The 19668-nt window shown below is 40.0% G+C and overlaps 1 protein-coding gene across 1 annotated transcript in view; it reads right to left on the bottom strand.

The window, feature by feature from the left end:
• The window catches only part of LOC306774203 (FERM and PDZ domain-containing protein 4-like), a gene marked incomplete at its 3' end in the record, with an annotated part of 76976 nt that overhangs the window by 36556 nt on the left and 20752 nt on the right, over positions 1–19668 (bottom strand). The window contains exon 2 of the mRNA XM_079264187.1: positions 1404–1526. Within this exon, the coding sequence (XP_079120313.1) occupies positions 1404–1526 (123 nt within the window). The remainder of the gene's footprint in view (positions 1–1403; positions 1527–19668) is intronic.

Raw genomic sequence — 19668 nt, 5'->3', positions numbered from 1 at the left:
TTCATCATAAACTGGGACGTTTAAATGTTTAGTATTTTAGGAAATATGTTTAATTTCACAGTCTTGTTCATTAATTTGATGTGTTACATGTTAATTTTGTGCACCTAACAGCTGAAATGCAACGTTTTCAGCCTAGATTTTCCATCTTTTGGTGACAAACATTTCCCTTAATTGGGTTTGTTTGAAGCTTTCCAAGCTCAAACATTGGACAATTTCTCAGTCAGAACAGATTGAGCCTCTTGAGAAGGCGTTGACCAGATAGCAGCAACGTTGGGGCTGTTTTGCACTTCTGGCTGAACATTGGCAAGAGTTGCGTCGGCCACATGTGGTCCAGACATCAGTTGTTGGCCTGGACATTGACAACGGCAGGTATTTTATGGGCCAGAAGTGGTCCTTAAGCAGGAAACCATCATTACAGCATTTTCTTTGTGGGCCACATGTGAATTTGGCAACCACACACACTTCACTTCTGTGAATAAATGAATAAATAAATGAACGTTTGTCTGAGTTAAAGCCAAGGGTTTCTGTCCACTTCCACTGTGAACTTTAAACAGACCATCTAGTGAACCAATGAGAGGAAGGGACGCAGGACGTATTGTAGAGTAAGTGGCTGCTTCTCCTGCTGCTCATGGAGAAATGAATCTAATAAAAATGACATTAGGTTATAACAATGAGGTGAAAACAGAAAATGGAAGGTTTGAGGCAGTTTGGTAAAAAATGGCCCTGAAAGATGCTCCTTACTCACAAATTTTATCCTTATTTAAGTCTTATTTTTACTACATGTTAAATTTTATATATGATGTTTTAATTCTCTTAAATTTGTAATCTCAGTTTGATGTTTTTATTAGTCTTTATTTTTATGTTTTGTGTTTTTTATCATCTTAAATTTTTATTTAGTCCTAATATCTTTTATTTTTCCAGTGTTTTAGCTTCCCAACACAGTTAATGGGGTGGGGGCAGCACTTCCTGGGACATAGTTTAACCTGTTTGCTATGTTGTGTATATGTTGGTTTCATGGGCTCGGACACCTAATTACAAGCTATGAAAAGTTGACGCAACACTGATGTAACATCATAAATGTTTGGCGTTTAAGTCGAACCGTGCAACGGTAACTCCGTCATTCAACAGTTGTGGGTATGCCATGGAGCCTGAACATCCATTGGTTGATTCATGGTTTAGACTCTTCTTTTGGGCTTTATAGTGATTATCTTGTAAGATAGTCTGTAGTCTAATTCTTCAGCACTGAAAAGTCGTACTTGTACATTCAAAGGTTTTGAAAATTAAAATCAAGTTTACCTTTGAAGGTTTTAGTGTATTTTAGGGACTTTCTTTGATCAAACAAAAAGACTTTTGTGAGTTGTGTATACTAACTTCTGGGTAAATATTGGGTAAATCAGACATACTTGGTGAGAAAGTCTCGTCCATCCCTGGCGTTATTCATGCTGTCCCAGCTGTATGGAGGCCCCTGCAGTCCACCCCAGGAGCCTGGGCCAGGGGGGGGCCAGCCTGACGTTTTATTCCTATGGCTGAGAGAAAAAAGACAGAAACAAATAAATTAAAACAATGAGCCTGATTAAAGTACTTGTCTTTGCAGGAAATACAGATCAGACTGCAAAATGGTCATTTTGCATTGAGATACCAGTCAGCAGGTCATCCATGACCCTCCTTTTAAATAAAGCAACCAGTAAACAGTAGTTCAGGCGACTTTATGAGCTTCAATTTGACATTTTTCTTTTTTTTAAAGGAATAATTTTAATTCCTCAATGCACCCTGCGATGGACAACAGCACTTAGTGCACTGCTGGTTAGAATCCTCTCAGTCCAATTAGCGTGGCTCCTTGTCTCAGCTTGTAGTGTGAGGTAGAGCTGCTTAGTGCAGTCAACCAACAGCTCATCGACTCTACGGCCAGGCAATCAATGGCTGCATGTATGAAGCACCGCTGTGGTCGCTCTGACGTGACTGCTGATTCACTTACTGTAGATTACAGCAATGAGGACTCAAAAATGAGGCAAGAGACTGCTTCCACTTGCCCCCATCTGGTTGTACCGGACTTTGGGGTCGAAAATCTCAAATCTGCTCGGTATTATCAGACAAAGTGACCAATCAAGCATGGGTCTCATGACTTTTACAGCAACGACAGCAAATGCAATAAAGGATCAGAAGTCAAAGAATTAGTAAATCTTGGAGTAGTTTTGAAAAGAAACATACTATATGAGAACGTCATCTCCGTAACAATCCAGCTGATTGACTCCAACATCGTGCGGTCGATGGGATGAGTACATTATTCAGTCACATCATAGCTTGCAGGCAGTGGAAAATAAAACTCTCCTCTGTGAACAAACTCTGACTTAAGTTGGCCAAAAAAATAAGTTTTTTTTTTTTTTTTACTTCTTTTAGGAAACAGGAGCGCTTCTGCGCTTCCATTAACAAAAACTGCAAAGGCATTGGATAAAAAAAGTGATATTCAGGGCGTCCGCGGAGACGACAGATGCCTCCCGCCGCGGCTGGACTTGCATCCAGTCTGCTGCAATCCTCGGATTTCACTTAGAAGCTTGCGTTTCTGCTGATCTTTAGTCATCCAAAAGGAAAACAAGTCCACCGGCACTCCCAAATCCCAATCAGAGGCTCTTGTGCTCAGTATATACAATGTCTGCGGTGTTAATGGCTGCGCAGATCCCCTGTGTGCAGCCAGACGTTCATCTGTATTTGTCATTGTGCTGCTGCAGAGAGCAGCTTTGGTCCAAACTGAACTAAACTGCTGTGGCCTTGCCTCCTTTATCCCATAATCCCTTTCATCACAGGGAAAACAAATCCACGCTGTGTGTGAGTATTTTTGTGCGTGTGTGTGTGTGTGTGTGTGTGTGTGTGTGTGTGTGTGTAAATATGCATGTATATGCAGCCATGGGAAAAAGAAAGTAGGCCTTCTTTTAAATCTAAGGTTTTAAGTATCAGGATATAAAATAAATAAATAAAGGAAACAGCTGATCTGATGAGGTCTTGGAATTTTTAAAAGATTTGCTCTGCAAAGAAACGATGCTGCTGAAACTTGGAAATTTTGACACATTGCAAGCAGTTGCCACTAGGAATTCACCGATGGCTAAATATCATCCTCAGATTTATTTGACTGACAGCAGCGGGGGCTTTGTTCTTACAGATGCTGAGGAGGAAAGCAGATCATCTTCAGAGAAAAACAATTTCTTTGTTTCTTTTAAACTCATCAGTTTACGTTCGTCTTGAGGGATCAACTCTCCTCACTCATTCCCACTGTGGCTGGACCAAGCTGCAACCTGCGGCGGTTAAAAGTGAAGCCTCGGCATAAAACTGTAGTTCCCCCTTCATCCACAAGGGGCTCCAAAACAGAGTGAATCCCCATAGACTCCGATGTGAAAAAGACCAACTTCACAGCAGAAATGAACATGTTTACAGCCTGGTTCAAAAATCCATTTTCGGTTTAATAGGTCAGGTTTACCTTCATGACAACTGTAGGGAAGTGAATTTTTTTCTAACTCGCCCGTTTAAAAGTAATTTAATCTCGAAGTTCGGCATATTTAGGGGCGTGTCCTTTTGATTGACAGGTACCCGATCTCCCGCTTCAAGTCAGAAGAACATAGAACAACCACGGTTTTTAGCCGGTTAACAACGTGACTTAGCTTTAATACGCTTACCTCCGTTAGCTGGTTAGCTCCTGTTATCTCCGGGTTAGTTTGGTTAGCTTTTAGCTACAGAAAGCTCGGAGTTCGCTCGATGTCAATCATCCACCATGACGCTCACAGCCCCCCTCTCAGCTCCACCTCTTTGCCCATATTTGTATTTTCTGGGTGAGACGACACACATGCCCCTGTCAAGATGGCGATGGTAGGAACCGCCCACCGAGCTTCAATTCAACTCTTCAGAAACCTACAGGTGACGTCACGGAGGCTCCGCCCATCTTTTCATATACTGTCTATGGGCTGGTCTTCGTGACAACTAATGCTACTGATCTATGCGCTGGTGATTTGTGATACAGTTCTTTGTAAAAACACTTTCTATCCTGTAATTTAAGCATCTGAACTGCTTGCTATTCATTTGCCATGACGGCTCCCACCAGCCCCCCATTCTTTATCCAATATACTGATTTTATCCAATGTTTAATTTCCAGTTTCAATATGAAACAATTCAGATATTTTTGGAGCGAGGTGTGCCAAACAAACAAAACTATCTGGAAAACTATACATAACGTCTTATATTTTGCATGAGGACCAAGCTACATATGTGTTCTTCAGAACAGGGAGGGAGGAGGGGGGAGAGAGAGGTGTTGCTCACGGAAAAGAGAAACTCCACTCCACGTTTCTTTCAATGTTACTCACCAGGAGCCCTGATACCACCAGAAACAGACACTAGACTGATAGACTGCATCAAGAGTTCAGAGTTAGGGGTCATCCTAACTCTGAACTCTTGATGCACATAAACAATGACTTGGTCGTTAATACCCAGCTCTGAAATCTAACAAAGGCTCAACAGAAAAATCTACAACTCAAAAGCAACTTAATTTAGGTCCAATGTTGATGCTTTTCCCCTCTAAACGTTTCTATCCTGGAGGGTCACGCAGAACCTCCAAGTGTCGGATCAGTTTTAAATTCATTCTGCTGCATGACAATGACCCCAGACATATGACCAGGAGGCATCCAGAACAAGGAGTTCTGCAACAGATGGTATAACCCCTACAGCGCCCTGAGCTCATCATTGCAGAGTAGTTTTGGGATTAAATAAAGCGACAGCGTGAATCTTTAGAGAAACATTGGCAAGCTCTATTAGACATTTAACGGAGATCTTAAGAGATGTAGCATGTAATGACTTTTCTCGGTTTGAGTTTCACATTCCTATCCTGAAAACCCAAAATGGCCATCTTTTAATAATCTAAAGAAGATCACATTAATTTATATCCATCATTTTAAAAAAGGAAAAGGGACGTGACATTTTGACCATTACCAATCATCAGTAAAAATGCTTTTTGTTTATAACAAGTCTTGTTGTTCTGATTTTGGTGATTTCTATTCTTATGAGAACCTTGGCCTGTTTTTCACGCACTGCTCCTCTAAGGTCCTCGGCAGCTTCATATTTTCTTTTTCCCCTGTGGAGAATAATGTAGAAGAAGGTTTCTGTTTTCGTTTCTTTCTTTCAAAACAATTACATGCCAATCATCTCGTTCCAGAGGGTGATTACAAATGACTTCCTGTATCATTCTATCTTGCAGCTACTCTAAGACGCTGGAGCACACTGCTCACTGTGTTGTGCCGAGGGTGTGATGAATTGTCCATTATGTTCAGCAGCTTGTGCTGCATTTTTCTTTGGACAATCAGCTCTAGTAGCTTCAGCTCAGTTCCCAGCACAGAGCTAGTACTTCCTGAAGGATAAAATGGATGAAAACTCAGTGCAAATGGTTCAATATGCTATGTGTGTGCAGATCATTTGTCATTTTTTTTTAACATCAACTTGGACATTCGTTTCCAAACCCTGCAATTCCATCTCCATTTGGCTTTCTACAAACTTAACTTTCTCGATATGCTTGTCCAGGCTTAAAACAGCATATAAACACACATGCTCAGTCCATCTTCCTGCAGTATTGTTTTGGTGAAACACAAGACTGTATTCTCCGTATTCCTTCTGTGTCCTTGTAAATGATGCAAGCATGCCCATTTTGTTAGCTAACAGCAAAACATTTCCCATAACAACAGTTGGAAAAAATGGTCTAACAGCACCACATTTCCCATTACAACAACTGGAAGAAATGGTCTAACAACACCACATTTCCCTATTACAACAACTGGTAGAAATGGTCTAACAACACCACATTTCCCATTACAACAACTGGAAGAAATGGTCTAACAGCACCACATTTCCCATTACAACAACTGGTAGAAATGGTCTAACAACACCACATTTCCCATTACAACAGTTGGAAGAAATGGTCTAACAGCACCACATTTCCCATTACAACAACTGGAAGAAATGGTCTAACAGCACCACATTTCCCTATTACAACAACTGGAAGAAATGGTCTAACAGCACCACATTTCCCATTACAACAACTAGAAGAAATGGTCTAACAGCACCACATTTCCCATTACAACAGTTGGAAGAAATGGTCTAACAGCACCACATTTCTCATTACAACAACTGGAAGAAATGGTCTAACAACACCACATTTCTCATTACAACAACTGGAAGAAATGGTCTAACAGCACCACATTTCCCATTACAACAACTGGAAGAAATGGTCTAACAACACCACATTTTCCATTACAACAACTGGAAGAAATGGTCTAACAACACCACATTTCCCATTACAACAGTTGGAAGAAATGGTCTAACAGCACCACATTTCCCTATTACAACAACTGGAAGAAATGGTGTAACAACACCACATTTCCCTATTACAACAACTGGAAGAAATGGTCTAACAGCACCACATTTCCCATTACAACAACTAGAAGAAATGGTCTAACAGCACCACATTTCTCATTACAACAACTGGAAGAAATGGTCTAACAGCACCACATTTCTCATTACAACAACTGGAAGAAATGGTCTAACACCACCACATTTCCCTATTACAACAACTGGAAGAAATGGTCTAACAACACCACATTTTCCATTACAACAACTGGAAGAAATGGTCTAACAGCACCACATTTCCCATTACAACAACTGGAAGAAATGGTCTAACAACACCACATTTCTCATTACAACAACTGGAAGAAATGGTCTAACAACACCACATTTCCCTATTGCAACAACTGGAAGAAATGGTCTAACAACACCACATTTTCCATTACAACAACTGGAAGAAATGGTCTAACAGCACCACATTTCCCATTACAACAACTGGAAGAAATGGTCTAACAGCACCACATTTCCCATTACAACAACTGGAAGAAATGGTCTAACAGCACCACATTTCCCATTACAACAGTTGGAAGAAATGGTCTAACAGCACCACATTTCCCATTACAACAACTGGAAGAAATGGTCTAACAACACCACATTTTCCATTACAACAACTGGAAGAAATGGTCTAACAGCACCACATTTCCCATTACAACAGTTGGAAGAAATGGTCTAACAGCACCACATTTCCCATTACAACAGTTGGAAGAAATGGTCTAACAGCACCACATTTCCCATTACAACAGTTGGAAGAAATGGTCTAACAGCACCACATTTCCCATTACAACAACTGGAAGAAATGGTCTAACAACACCACATTTCCCATTACAACAACTGGAAGAAATGGTCTAACAGCACCACATTTCCCATTACAACAACTGGAAAAAATGGTCTAACACCACCACATTTCCCATTACAACAGTTGGAAGAAATGGTCTAACAGCACCACATTTCTCATTACAACAGTTGGAAGAAATGGTCTAACAGCACCACATTTCCCATTACAACAACTGGAAGAAATGGTCTAACACCACCACATTTCTCATTACAAGAACTGGAAGAAATGGTCTAACAGCACCACATTTCCCATTACAACAACTGGAAGAAATGGTCTAACAGCACCACATTTCCCATTACAACAACTGGAAAAAATGGTCTAACAACACCACATTTCCCATTACAACAACTGGAAGAAATGGTCTAACAGCACCACATTTCCCATTACAACAACTGGAAAAAATGGTCTAACAGCACCACATTTCCCATTACAACAACTGGAAGAAATGGTCTAACAGCACCACATTTCCCATTACAACAACTGGAAGAAATGGTCTAACAGCACCACATTTCCCATTACAACAACTGGAAGAAATGGTCTAACAGCACCACATTTCCCATTACAACAGTTGGAAGAAATGGTCTAACAGCACCACATTTCCCATTACAACAGTTGGAAGAAATGGTCTAACAGCACCACATTTCCCATTACAACGGTTGGAAGAAATGGTCTAACAGCACCACATTTCCCATTACAAGTTGGAAGAAATGGTCTGAATCTCTTCAGTCCTTGGTTTGTCATCATGAAAGATCTTAAAAAAGGTCAAACGTACGAGGAGAAAATTTTGAGCGGCACACCATCTGAACCTGCATCGGAAGAAAAAAAGGCATATTGGTCAGCACTGTGGCCTTACATCTTGAAGGTCGCTGGTTTGATCCTCGGCTGGGGCGAGGTTTGGACAGTGGCCTTTCTGTGTGGAGTTAGCATGTTCTCCGCATGTATGCGTGGGTTCTCTCCGGGTACCCCGGCTTCCTCCCTCCGTCCAAAAACATGAATTTTAGGTTTATTGGTTACTTTAAATTGCATTGCCTGTTGGAATGAGTGTGAGTGGTTGTTTGTCTGTGTGGTCCTGCGATGGACTGGCGAGCTGTCCAGGGTGTACCCTGCCTTTCACCCAATGACTGCTGGGATAGGCTCCAGCTTCCCTGCAAGCCTTCATTGGACTTAGCGGTTAGGATATTGGATGGATGAAAAATGTACACACTATAATCTAACCTACTACTAATGCTGCCTAGCGGTGCAATCTAAAATGAGAACCACAGGATTGTAAGATGTGTTTTGGACAAATATTTTCAGTCATCTTTTGCTCTGGATTTTTTTTTTTTTTTTTTTTAAAGGAGATCAATGCCCCTTTTCTCTTGTGCACCAAAATTACCTCCGCCAAAAAGGGTTTTTTTTTTTTTTTTCACTGACGTTTATCTGTTTGTGTTCAAGATAACTCAAAAAGTTATGGACGGATTTTAATTACATTTCCGGGACTTGTTGGAGATGTGAAAAGGAAGAACTGATTTAATTTTGGTGATGATATGGATCACCTTTTGGATCTAGAAACGTTTTAAACGCCTTTGCGGACGTTACCGCTTTCTGAGTGCTTTTTGAGTTTCTAAAGTTTTTATGTGAATTTGACATTTCTATTCAATGTGGTCAAAATCTTAATTTAATCATAGACCTTGTTTTCTGCCACAAATGCAGAGGACAACTTGGAATAATCTCGCTGTTGTGCTCTTTTGGGACAATCCTCCTCACCTATTTTTAGGTTTTCGGTCTAAGAGAAATTTGTAGCTGCTGACTGTTGGAGCAAAAGTTTAAGCTTTGACGTTAAGGGGAACTTGGCATTTCCAAACTGTGAGAAACTCATTAGCATGAATGCTTATGAATGCCAGGTTAAAATAGCGTAACTCTCCTCTTTTTTTACATACACAAAACAAGAATAACAGATTTATTAGAAATGTTTCATCTTTAACCTTTAGTCTTCTGGAGATCATACTCAGAAACAAAATGCTAGTTTTGACCCCATATCTCATTAAATAACCAATTCCATTCACTAAACCTTGAAATTGTTTGCCTTTAGGATATCTTCACCCATGGACCCAGAACACTGAGCCATTTCCGCTTTTGTTTTCGTCGACACACACTTTCAGTTCAGAATATAAATTGGCACAATTACGACTCAAACAAGCTGCTGCAGATTTCACAGACCTCTCAAAATGAGGGCCGTCTCCGCCAGAGGCCTGGATGCTTATTACTTTTTGGAGTGAAAATAATTTTGTTTGACCTTTCTCATTTTTGATACCCCCAGCACAAGTGATAGGAAGCCAGCCTCCCCCCCACCCCCAAGATCCTTAATGCAGATTGAATGAATCTGCACAAAAGGCAAAGAGCTCTCATGCTTTAGCCTATATTATCACAATGCTGTAAAAGCCACTTCTCCCCCACACTGACCTGTCCTGTGGATTCCCAAACACTCTACAGAATAACTGGGCCAATTTCAGATCATGCACAATTCTGAGGGAAACTTCTTTCCTTCCATTTACAAGCTCAGCCGAGTGTCCTGAATGCTATAGAGGAGGACGACCCCCTCTCAGAGGCATGTGTAGGTGAAGTGCATGGGAGGAAAGTACATGAAATATACATGATAAATGTAAATTTGGGTTTGGGTCACTTTCATTTGAGTTCCTTCACTTTAACAAGTCAGCTGTACGATATGATATAATGAATATAGCATGGTGGGTGATACAGCTGTGGTAAATGCTCTCAATGTAAACTCTGAACATGAAGAATGAACCATCACAGACCCACACAATGGACAGTTTACATTTCAAAAGGAACTGGATGTACATTATACTGAATGTAATAAAAAAAACATGCAGAGGTAAAGAAGAAAAAAAGCCAGTGTCATGCTACGTCCTTTAAATTGCATGATTGAGCCATTTTCTTTTACTTCTATACCATCCCAGTATGGACATTTTTCCACCACTGGTCTCCAAACTTCTTCTTCCCTCTTTAAGTTTGTCATTATTGTCAGAGATGACGTGTTTGTTCATTCGAGGGACATCTCATCTGAATTAAAAGGATTTGTGCTGCTGTCAGTAGGAAACTATTATTCAATCTGACATTAATCTGTCACTCACATCTTCCTAATTGGCTCGCTAATGGGGATTCTTCCCTTTTCCTCATTACGGCCATTCATGCTCCATCTTAACACAATCTTTGCTCTTAGCAGGACAACTTCAACCACCGTCTGACCCTCCCCCATCATCCCACCGCCATTCCTTCTCTCGTTTTCCATTTCTTTGCCTGTTTCTTGCTCTCTCTTGATGCTGGTCATAAATGAAACATTGGTGCATGTTGTTAAAAGTTGCCCTAGAAGTGCTCTTACTTTATATAGCGAAGACATGCGAAGACATCAGACTTTGGCCTTCATTGCATTTGGCCATAAATGCATGTTAAACGTCTTCGTACGTTTCCCTCTAAATGGAAGTCTAAGGAAAATCTCATAGAGGATGTTTACTAAACCTCTTGAGAATAAAACATACAGCTGATTTTGCTTAACAAAATAAAAACGACTACATTTTCATCACACAGACTGCCTCAGCAGTCCACCTGCTCAGTTGCTTGTTATCTCATATAGCAAATCAGCCAGTAAGTAAGTAAGAGTCCATTCAGGTGGGATAAATACGACCTGCTCAAGTTGAAACTGTGCATCAGAATGTGGAAACAAGGGGGTTAATGTAACTTTAAACATCTGGTCTGGTCTGAGGGGTTTTCACTCTGAGCCACCACTAGGGGGTTTAGCAAATTAAAAAAAGTAAGTAGTAGTTGTCTGGAATAAAATGTCTTATTGATGTCAGAGGTCAAAGGAGAAACTGAAACAAGCACTGGTTCCAACTAAGATATGCAGAATAGCATCTCTGAGCACACAACGCATCCAGTCTTGAGGGAGATGCTGTCCATCAGCAGAAGACCCCACAAGGTGCCATTGCCATCAGCTAAGAAGAGGAAACTGAGGCTACAGTTCACACAGACTCACCAGAACTGGACAATAGAAGATGGAGAAACGTTGCTGGTCTGATGAGTCTCCATTTCAGCTCCACATTCACATGGTAGGATCAGACTTTGGTGGAACCAAACATGAAAGCCTGAATCCATCCTGGCTTTATCAATAGTTCAGGATGCAGGTGGTGAAATAGTAGGTGGGTTATTTTCTTGGCCCAGATTGGACCAAGCGGCAACCTCTGGTGGGTTAAGAGTGAAAACCTATGCATAAAACTGCAGTTCCCCCTTCATCCACTAGGGGCTCCAAAACAGAGCAAATCCCCATAGACTCCCATGTTAAAAAGACCAACTTCACAGCGGAAATAAACATGTTTACAGCAGAAATAAACATGTTTACAGCAGGAATAAACATGTTTACAGCAGGAATAAACATGTTTATAGCAGAAATAAACATGTTTACAGCAGAAATAAACATGTTTACAGCAGGAATAAACATGTTTATAGCAGAAATAAACATGTTTATAGCAGAAATAAACATGTTTATAGCAGAAATAAACATGTTTACAGCAGAAATAAACATGTTTACAGCAGAAATAAACATGTTTATAGCAGAAATAAACATGTTTACAGCAGGAATAAACATGTTTATAGCAGAAATAAACATGTTTACAGCAGGAATAAACATGTTTATAGCAGAAATAAACATGTTTACAGCAGGAATAAACATGTTTACAGCAGGAATAAACATGTTTATAGCAGAAATAAACATGTTTACAGCAGAAATAAACATGTTTATAGCAGAAATAAACATGTTTACAGCAGGAATAAACATGTTTACAGCAGGAATAAACATGTTTATAGCAGAAATAAACATGTTTACAGCAGAAATAAACATGTTTACAGCAGAAATAAACATGTTTACAGCAGAAATAAACATGTTTACAGCAGGAATAAACATGTTTATAGCAGAAATAAACATGTTTACAGCAGGAATAAACATGTTTATAGCAGAAATAAACATGTTTACAGCAGGAATAAACATGTTTACAGCAGGAATAAACATGTTTACAGCAGGAATAAACATGTTTATAGCAGGAATAAACATGTTTACAGCAGAAATAAAGATGTTTACAGCAGGAATAAACATGTTTATAGCAGAAATAAACATGTTTACAGCAGAAATAAAGATGTTTACAGCAGGAATAAACATGTTTACAGCAGGAATAAACATGTTTACAGCAGGAATAAACATGTTTATAGCAGAAATAAACATGTTTACAGCAGGAATAAACATGTTTATAGCAGAAATAAACATGTTTACAGCAGGAATAAACATGTTTATAGCAGAAATAAACATGTTTACAGCAGGAATAAACATGTTTATAGCAGAAATAAACATGTTTACAGCAGGAATGAACATGTTTATAGCAGAAATAAACATGTTTACAGCAGAAATATACATGTTTACAGCAGGAATAAACATGTTTACAGCAGAAATAAACATGTTTATAGCCGAAATAAACATGTTTACAGCAGAAATAAACATGTTTACAGCAGGAATAAACATGTTTATAGCAGAAATGAACATGTTTACAGCCTGGTTCAAAAATCTTTTTTCAGTTTAATAGGTCAGGTTTATCTTCATGAAAACTGTGGGGGGAGTGGATTTTTTCTAACTCGCCCGTTTAAAAGTAATTTAATCTTCAAGTTCGGCATATTTAGGGGCGTGTCCTTTTGATTGACAGGTACCCAATCTTCCGCTTCAAGTCAGAAGAACATAGAACAATGGCAGTTTTTAACCGGTTAACAACGTGACTTAGCTTTAGCCCGCTTACCTCCGTTAGCTGGTTAGCTCCTGTTATCTCCGGGTTAGCTCGGTTAGCTCTTAGCTATAGAAAGCTCGGAGTTCGCTCGATGTCAATCGTCCACCATGACGCTCACAGCCCCCCTCTAAGCTCCACCTCTTTGCCCATATTTGTATTTTCAGGGCGACACGCACGCTCCTGCCAAGATGGTGATGGTAGGAACCGCCCACCGAGCTTCAATTCAGCTCTTCAGAAACCTACGGGTGACGTCACGGAGGCTCCGCCCATCTTCTGATATACAGTCTATGACTTGGACCCCTTACTATCAACTGAGAACCATTTAACCTCCACAGCCTACCTGAGTATTGCTGCTATCCATGTCCATCCCTTTACGAGCAGTGTAACATCTTCTGATGTGTTCATGATCTCCACAGTCATCAGATCTCAATCCAACAGATCATCTCTGGGATGTGGTGGAACGGGAGATTCTCATTTTAGATGTGCAACAACTGTGTGGTGGTGTCTTGGCAATATAGAGAAAAATCTCTGAAAAATCTTTCCAAGACCTTGTTGAACCAATGCCACCAAGAATTAAGGCAGCTCTGAAGGCAAAAGGAGTCCTGAAATTGAAACAAGCCTCTGGAAATGGACCAGCTGATGATTTAGCTTTGTAGCGGTCCATATTCCCCCAAGCTTCACGCACCATTATCAGCAATCCCATCACAGCATCCCATATGGGTTGACAGTGTAAGTTCAAGATGTATACACACTTCAGATCTAGATTATCATGAGCATACAGAGGAAAGGTTAGAAGTAGAGCCATAAGTAAACCTGCAGCACAGGCGCTTAAATATGTCATTTGTACTTTAAGTCAGTTGAACAAGATCTTAATGAAAGTTAAAGCGCATATTGGTCCTAAAATCTCTACATATGTAACCTTGGCTTATCATGATTGTGATAACATTCTTGCTCATGATTATACTTCATGATAAGAATCTGATGTTATCATTCCTGACACTTCCAACAAAGCTCCTGCTGTTTGGCTGCTTTAAAGGACGCCAAAAAATCTGCAATAAGAGACAGAAGTCAAACGAATATCTCAGAAAAACATTCTAAAATCCTATTTATTTTGGTTTGACCCCTTCGTTTGAGATAACCACCCTTTAAACCAGCAGATGCAATCATTCATCTGTCCCTGTCAGCCACCAGTCCACTGAATCTACAGCAGAGCAGCAAAACAAAGGAGGCGGTGGGTGACCACGCTTCTGCTCTTTTATGGTTGCAGGTAAATGTTGCCTTTCTCGTACTGCACTGTGCGCAATAAAGTCACCCCACTGCAAATTTATTGTTCACTGAGATCCTAATAAAGGCTGAACTGTACTTGTGGTGATTAGTGGGATTGGAGGTTGTTATATCTTCTGGGGATTAAACTCGACTCCCTCTAAAGATGTATTGGTACCGACATAGAAACATGCCAACAGCATAAGATGATAGAATCAATTACATGGGAGTGAGGGAGGGACATGCCTCATTCAGGCTTTTGCTCAGCTGATTGTAGACCCACAGACAGCTCCCTGCTTATCATACAGTCCTTTTCAGACTATTAAAATCAGCATGCAGACACTATATGTATGCAGGGAGTCGTGTCAGGGTCATGTCAGTATGCACACAGCCAGACGCATCAATCACAACTGTTAAATCTCTGAGTTCTGCTGCACTATTTTACTAAGAAGCTCCAACTCTGGACAGCAGACCACTTTGGAAAGCAGGCTTGGTAAATTGTCAAGCAGGAGCGGACTCTTCAGTGCCAGGTGTTTATTATCTTTCTCTCCTTTAACACCCATTGTTTTTAACAATGACGGAGACCTGGCAGAGAGAACAGGAATATATCCATTTGAATGAGCTGTGCCCTCCGAACTGCTCCGTTTTTGGGACCCCGCGCATTGCACGGCGTGGAGGCGGACTTGCGCTCCTCTACAAGGACTACTTTCCATGCAGAGAAGTGAAGCTGGATCCATTCAACTCATTCGAGCTTCAAATGACTAAGGTTGGAAACACTGACTCTTTTTATTGTGTTTTAATTTACCGACCTCCTGGTCCTGCACGTGAGTTTTTAAATGATTTTTCTGAACTCTTATCCTTGATCATTAAACTTGATAGAGTATTGATTCTTGGGGATTTTAATTTCCATGTAAATGACTCATCTTGTTCTGTAGCATCTGAGTTTTTAGCACTTACCAACTCATTCCTTTTAAAGCAACATGTGTCCGGCTCAACACATAAAAATGGAAATACGTTAGATTTTGTCTTCTCCTTTGGCCTGGAGGTTGACTGCCTAAATGTGGTCGATATTCTTGTGTCTGATCATTGTTGTGTGTATTTTAACTTGTCTTTAAAAGTGGAAACTTGCACTCAAAATGTGGTGTATCAAAAGCGCTTTATAAATGAAATTGTTGTTGCAAACTTTTCTGAATTATTTCAGCCCTGTTTTGAGGGGGTTGGTAATGATGCAGACACTTTTGTAAATGCCTTCAATGACCACTGTGAGACAGTGCTGAATGTGGTAGCACCTGCAAAGCTCAAAATGAATTCTCTCAAAACATCTCAGCCATGGTTGAATGATGACATTTCTTTATTTAGGAGAACTTGTCGTAAGGTGGAACGTCTGTGGAAATCCACAAAATTAGAGGTACACAGATTGCACCTAAAAGAGCTGATTGTGTCCCTTAATGAAATGATAAAACAGGCGAGATCTACTTATTTTGTTAATCTTGTGAATTCAAATAAGAGAAGCCCCAAGGTTGTCTTTGATACAATCCATAAAATTGTTTCGCCTTCCTCCCCATCAGTGCCTGTTTACAGTATTGATGATTGTAACAAATTTTTGAGGCACTTTGTCAAGAAAGTGGAGAACATCAGGACAAATGTGACTCCTCCTGATGTCACCACTACTTGTGTCTCTTCTTCTGTCTGTTCTTGGTCTGTGTTTTCTAATGTGACACATGTAGACATTTTGGCATTGCTGGGGAAAATGAAACCTTCTTCTTGTCCTTTTGATGTCATTCCAACATCTTTGTTTTATAAGGTAACTGACCTTATTGTCCCACATGTTGTTGAACTGATCAATATTTCACTTTCCACTGGGTCTGTTCCAAACTTTTTTAAACAGGCAGTGATAAGTCCCATTTTAAAAAAGCACAACTTGGACCCTGCAGAGCCTGGTAATTTTAGGCCCATATCTAAATTACCCTTCCTTTCAAAAGTTGTGGAGAAGGTGGTGGCTGAGCAGCTGACCACTTTTCTATACACCAATGACATGTTGGACAAATTTCAATCTGGCTTTCGTAAGATGCACTCTACTGAGACTGCCCTACTTAAAGTGTCCAGTGACATCCGAATGGCTGCAGACTCTGGTGAATATTCTATTTTGATTCTTTTAGATTTGTCTGCAGCATTCGATACTGTAGATCACATCTTGTTGCTTCAGAGACTGAACAAAGAGTTTGGCATCTCTGGAAATGTCCTTAAGTGGTTGTCCTCCTATTTGACTGATAGGACATTCTCTGTGTGTTTGAATAACTTTATGTCTGAAGCTACTCCTTTGCTGTATGGTGTTCCTCAGGGGTCGGTTTTAGGCCCAATTTTGTTTCTGTTGTACATCACCCCTCTGAAGAAAATCATCAGCCTTTTTAAAAATGTGTCCTATCATCTTTATGCTGATGATATCCAATTGTACTTTTCATTCAAGGAATCAGAGTTGCATACACTTTCAGAGTTAATGGATTGTCTGTCAAGTGTAAAGATGTGGCTGACGGAAAATGGTCTTCAGCTAAATCCTCAAAAGACTGAAACTTTAATCATTGCCCCAGAGCAGAAAATTCCTTTAATTGCTGGCCATCTTGGTTCTCTTGCTTCATCAGTTCAGCCAAGCATAAGAAATCTTGGAGTTTGGTTTGATCAATCATTGTCCCTTGACAGCCATTCCAGACTCTTGGTAAAAAACTGTTTTTATCATTTGAGAAACATCGCAAAGCTGAGGCCAATTTTATCAAGGTCTGTTGTTGAATTGGTGATTCATGCTTTTATTTCGTCACGCTTGGACTATTGTAATTCCCTTTTTACTTGTTTTAACAAATCTGCTTTAAATCGTCTTCAGTTGGTTCTAAATGCTGCTGCGAGGCTTTTAACAGGATCTTGTAGGCGCGCACACATTACTCCAATTTATACTCTCTGCACTGGCTCCCCATTAAATTCCGAATTGATTTTAAAATTTTGGTCTTGACGTTCAGAGCTTTGCATGGCCAGGCCCCCTCGTACATCTCTGAGCTGCTGCAACCCTACAGCTCCAGTCGGTCCCTTCGGTCCTCGGGCCAAAACCTCCTCATGGTCCCAAAGACCCGCTTTAAAACCAGAGGTGATTTGTCCTTTCAGGCAGTTGCTCCAAAACTGTGGAATGCCCTGCCTTTTTCCCTCCGTGAGATTGAAACTGTTGATTCTTTCAAAAAGCAGCTGAAGACGTATTTATTTAGACAAGCTTTTAGTTGACTGTCTTCTACAGATACAGATTTTTCAAATGTACATTTGTTTATTTTTGTGTTGTTGCTGTTCCCCTTTGCACTCTGTGAAGCACTTTGTGATTTTATTTCTGTGAAAGGTGCTATATAAATAAAATTTCTTCTTCTTCTTAAAACTGAATCAGCTGCACGACATTCACCTTGTCTTTAACTGCACTGTGAGGTATTTAACAGCTTAGTGTGTTGCAACATTACATTTCATCAAGTTTGCGTTGAAGGGCGGGATGAAAAGAGACGCAATTTCCGTGATAAAATACTTTGGCGGTAACAAATGCACACATATCAGACAAGCTGAATGAGCTGAACAGATGCCAGGTTGAGGTAAAAAATAGATCGAAGAGGACAAATTATTCCCTGATTGTTGCTATTCATTAAAAATAGTATTCAGTCAAATCTGTGTTTTTAACATGTCTTTTTAGGGTTTTACTGCAGTCTGTAATTATTACTGTGCCACAATGTCGTTATTAATGCATGTACGATGTGAGAGTGAGCCTAAACTGTGCTTATGGTGCATTGAGAAAAGATTGAATTTTTTTACACTAACACTAATTTATTTAATAAGAAACAACTTAAACAATATTTTTTATCATATATTCTGCTCATTAAACAAGATTTTTGACATGACTGAAAGATCAGAGGGTCTTGTAATATTAAGTTGGTCATTTTTTAAGTTCAGTCAAAACCGAATATTAATGATTTCAGAGTTAATACACAGAAATGACCAGCAAAATCAAGCAAAAATTAATGTTATTCTTGTTGTCAGATCGTAACAAGGATCAAATACATGCAGAATTTAAATAAATAACGTCTATAAACTATAAGCAACATTTTTAGATACTCCCAACAGTGGTGGGATTATGCTGAGATGTAACTTTGCCACCTCTTTTGCTTAGTTTTGGTATCTTGATGGCTTAGTTTTTACCCTCAGGTTTTTAATAGTTTTGCTTCAAGCACTTGAAATAAATCACAATTTTTATTATTGTATTATAGCTGAAGTAGCTCATGTGAATAGTGAGAGTTGGATGAAAGGCAATAGGAGTAAGCTTTAGGCACCAAAGCAGTAGAAGCCCAGATTTACTACACCATGCACGATTCTGGGTGCAAGCTGAGCAAAGAGAAACAATCCAGCACCGGACAGCAGGGTGCAAGATACAGGCAGGAAAATACATGGAACGTTATTACTAAGAAGTCTGAATAGTGTATAGAAATGTCTGTGAATACCTTGAGGTCACAGTGGACTAAAACTCCAAAAGTGGTGGAAAATGAGCAAACCAAAAACGCAAAGATGTGGGGCTTTCAGATACACACCAACAAGATGTAATGGCAAACCAACCTGACACTAGCTGTCTTTCCATTATCCCTAGAATTGTGTGTAAAAAAAAAAAGCTAATGGAAACACCAACATTTTGAGACAACCTTTGAGAAAAGCTTATAAGTTTTTTATCAGCCATCGTGGCACGGCAGAGGAAAAGAGTCTGGCTCGTGATTTGGTCCCACGTAGTGGTGGTAACTTGACCGGTGCAACGTACTGTCGAGAGGGAGTGTAGCTCTGGATGAAGGAGTGAAGGTAGACAGGAGCCGTTTAAGTTATTGTTTTATGAGCCAGAAGTAGAGCTTTGAATTTGATGCGTGCTGCGACTGGATGCCGGTAAAGTGTGATTAGCGGAGTGACACGAGTTCGTTTGGGTTGGTTGAAAACCAGACACTCTGCAGCATTCTGGATAATCTGTAGAGGTTTTTATAGAGCATGCAGACAGACCTGCCAGTAGGGAATTGCAGTAATTCTATGCATGAGATGACCAGAGCCTGAACCAAAAGCTGAGTCGTGTGTTCTGTCAGGTACGGTCTGATTCTCTTGATGTTGTAGAAAGTAAATCGGCAAGTATAGGCAACCGAGGCAACATGGACCTTAAGGGTCAACTGGTCATCCACCATTACACCAAGAGTCTGTGCAGCAGTAGGCATCTTTCTGGTAAAGATGACGTGGTATGGAGCAAATACAGTGAATTTCAGAGTTTTACAAAGAATT

This window comes from Telmatherina bonti (genome assembly GCF_933228915.1).
Source record: "Telmatherina bonti genome assembly, chromosome: 24".
In the NCBI taxonomy this organism is placed as follows: domain Eukaryota; kingdom Metazoa; phylum Chordata; class Actinopteri; order Atheriniformes; family Telmatherinidae; genus Telmatherina; species Telmatherina bonti.
The sequence above is the reverse complement of the archived record's forward strand: the minus strand, read 5'-3'. Positions and strand labels throughout refer to the sequence as shown.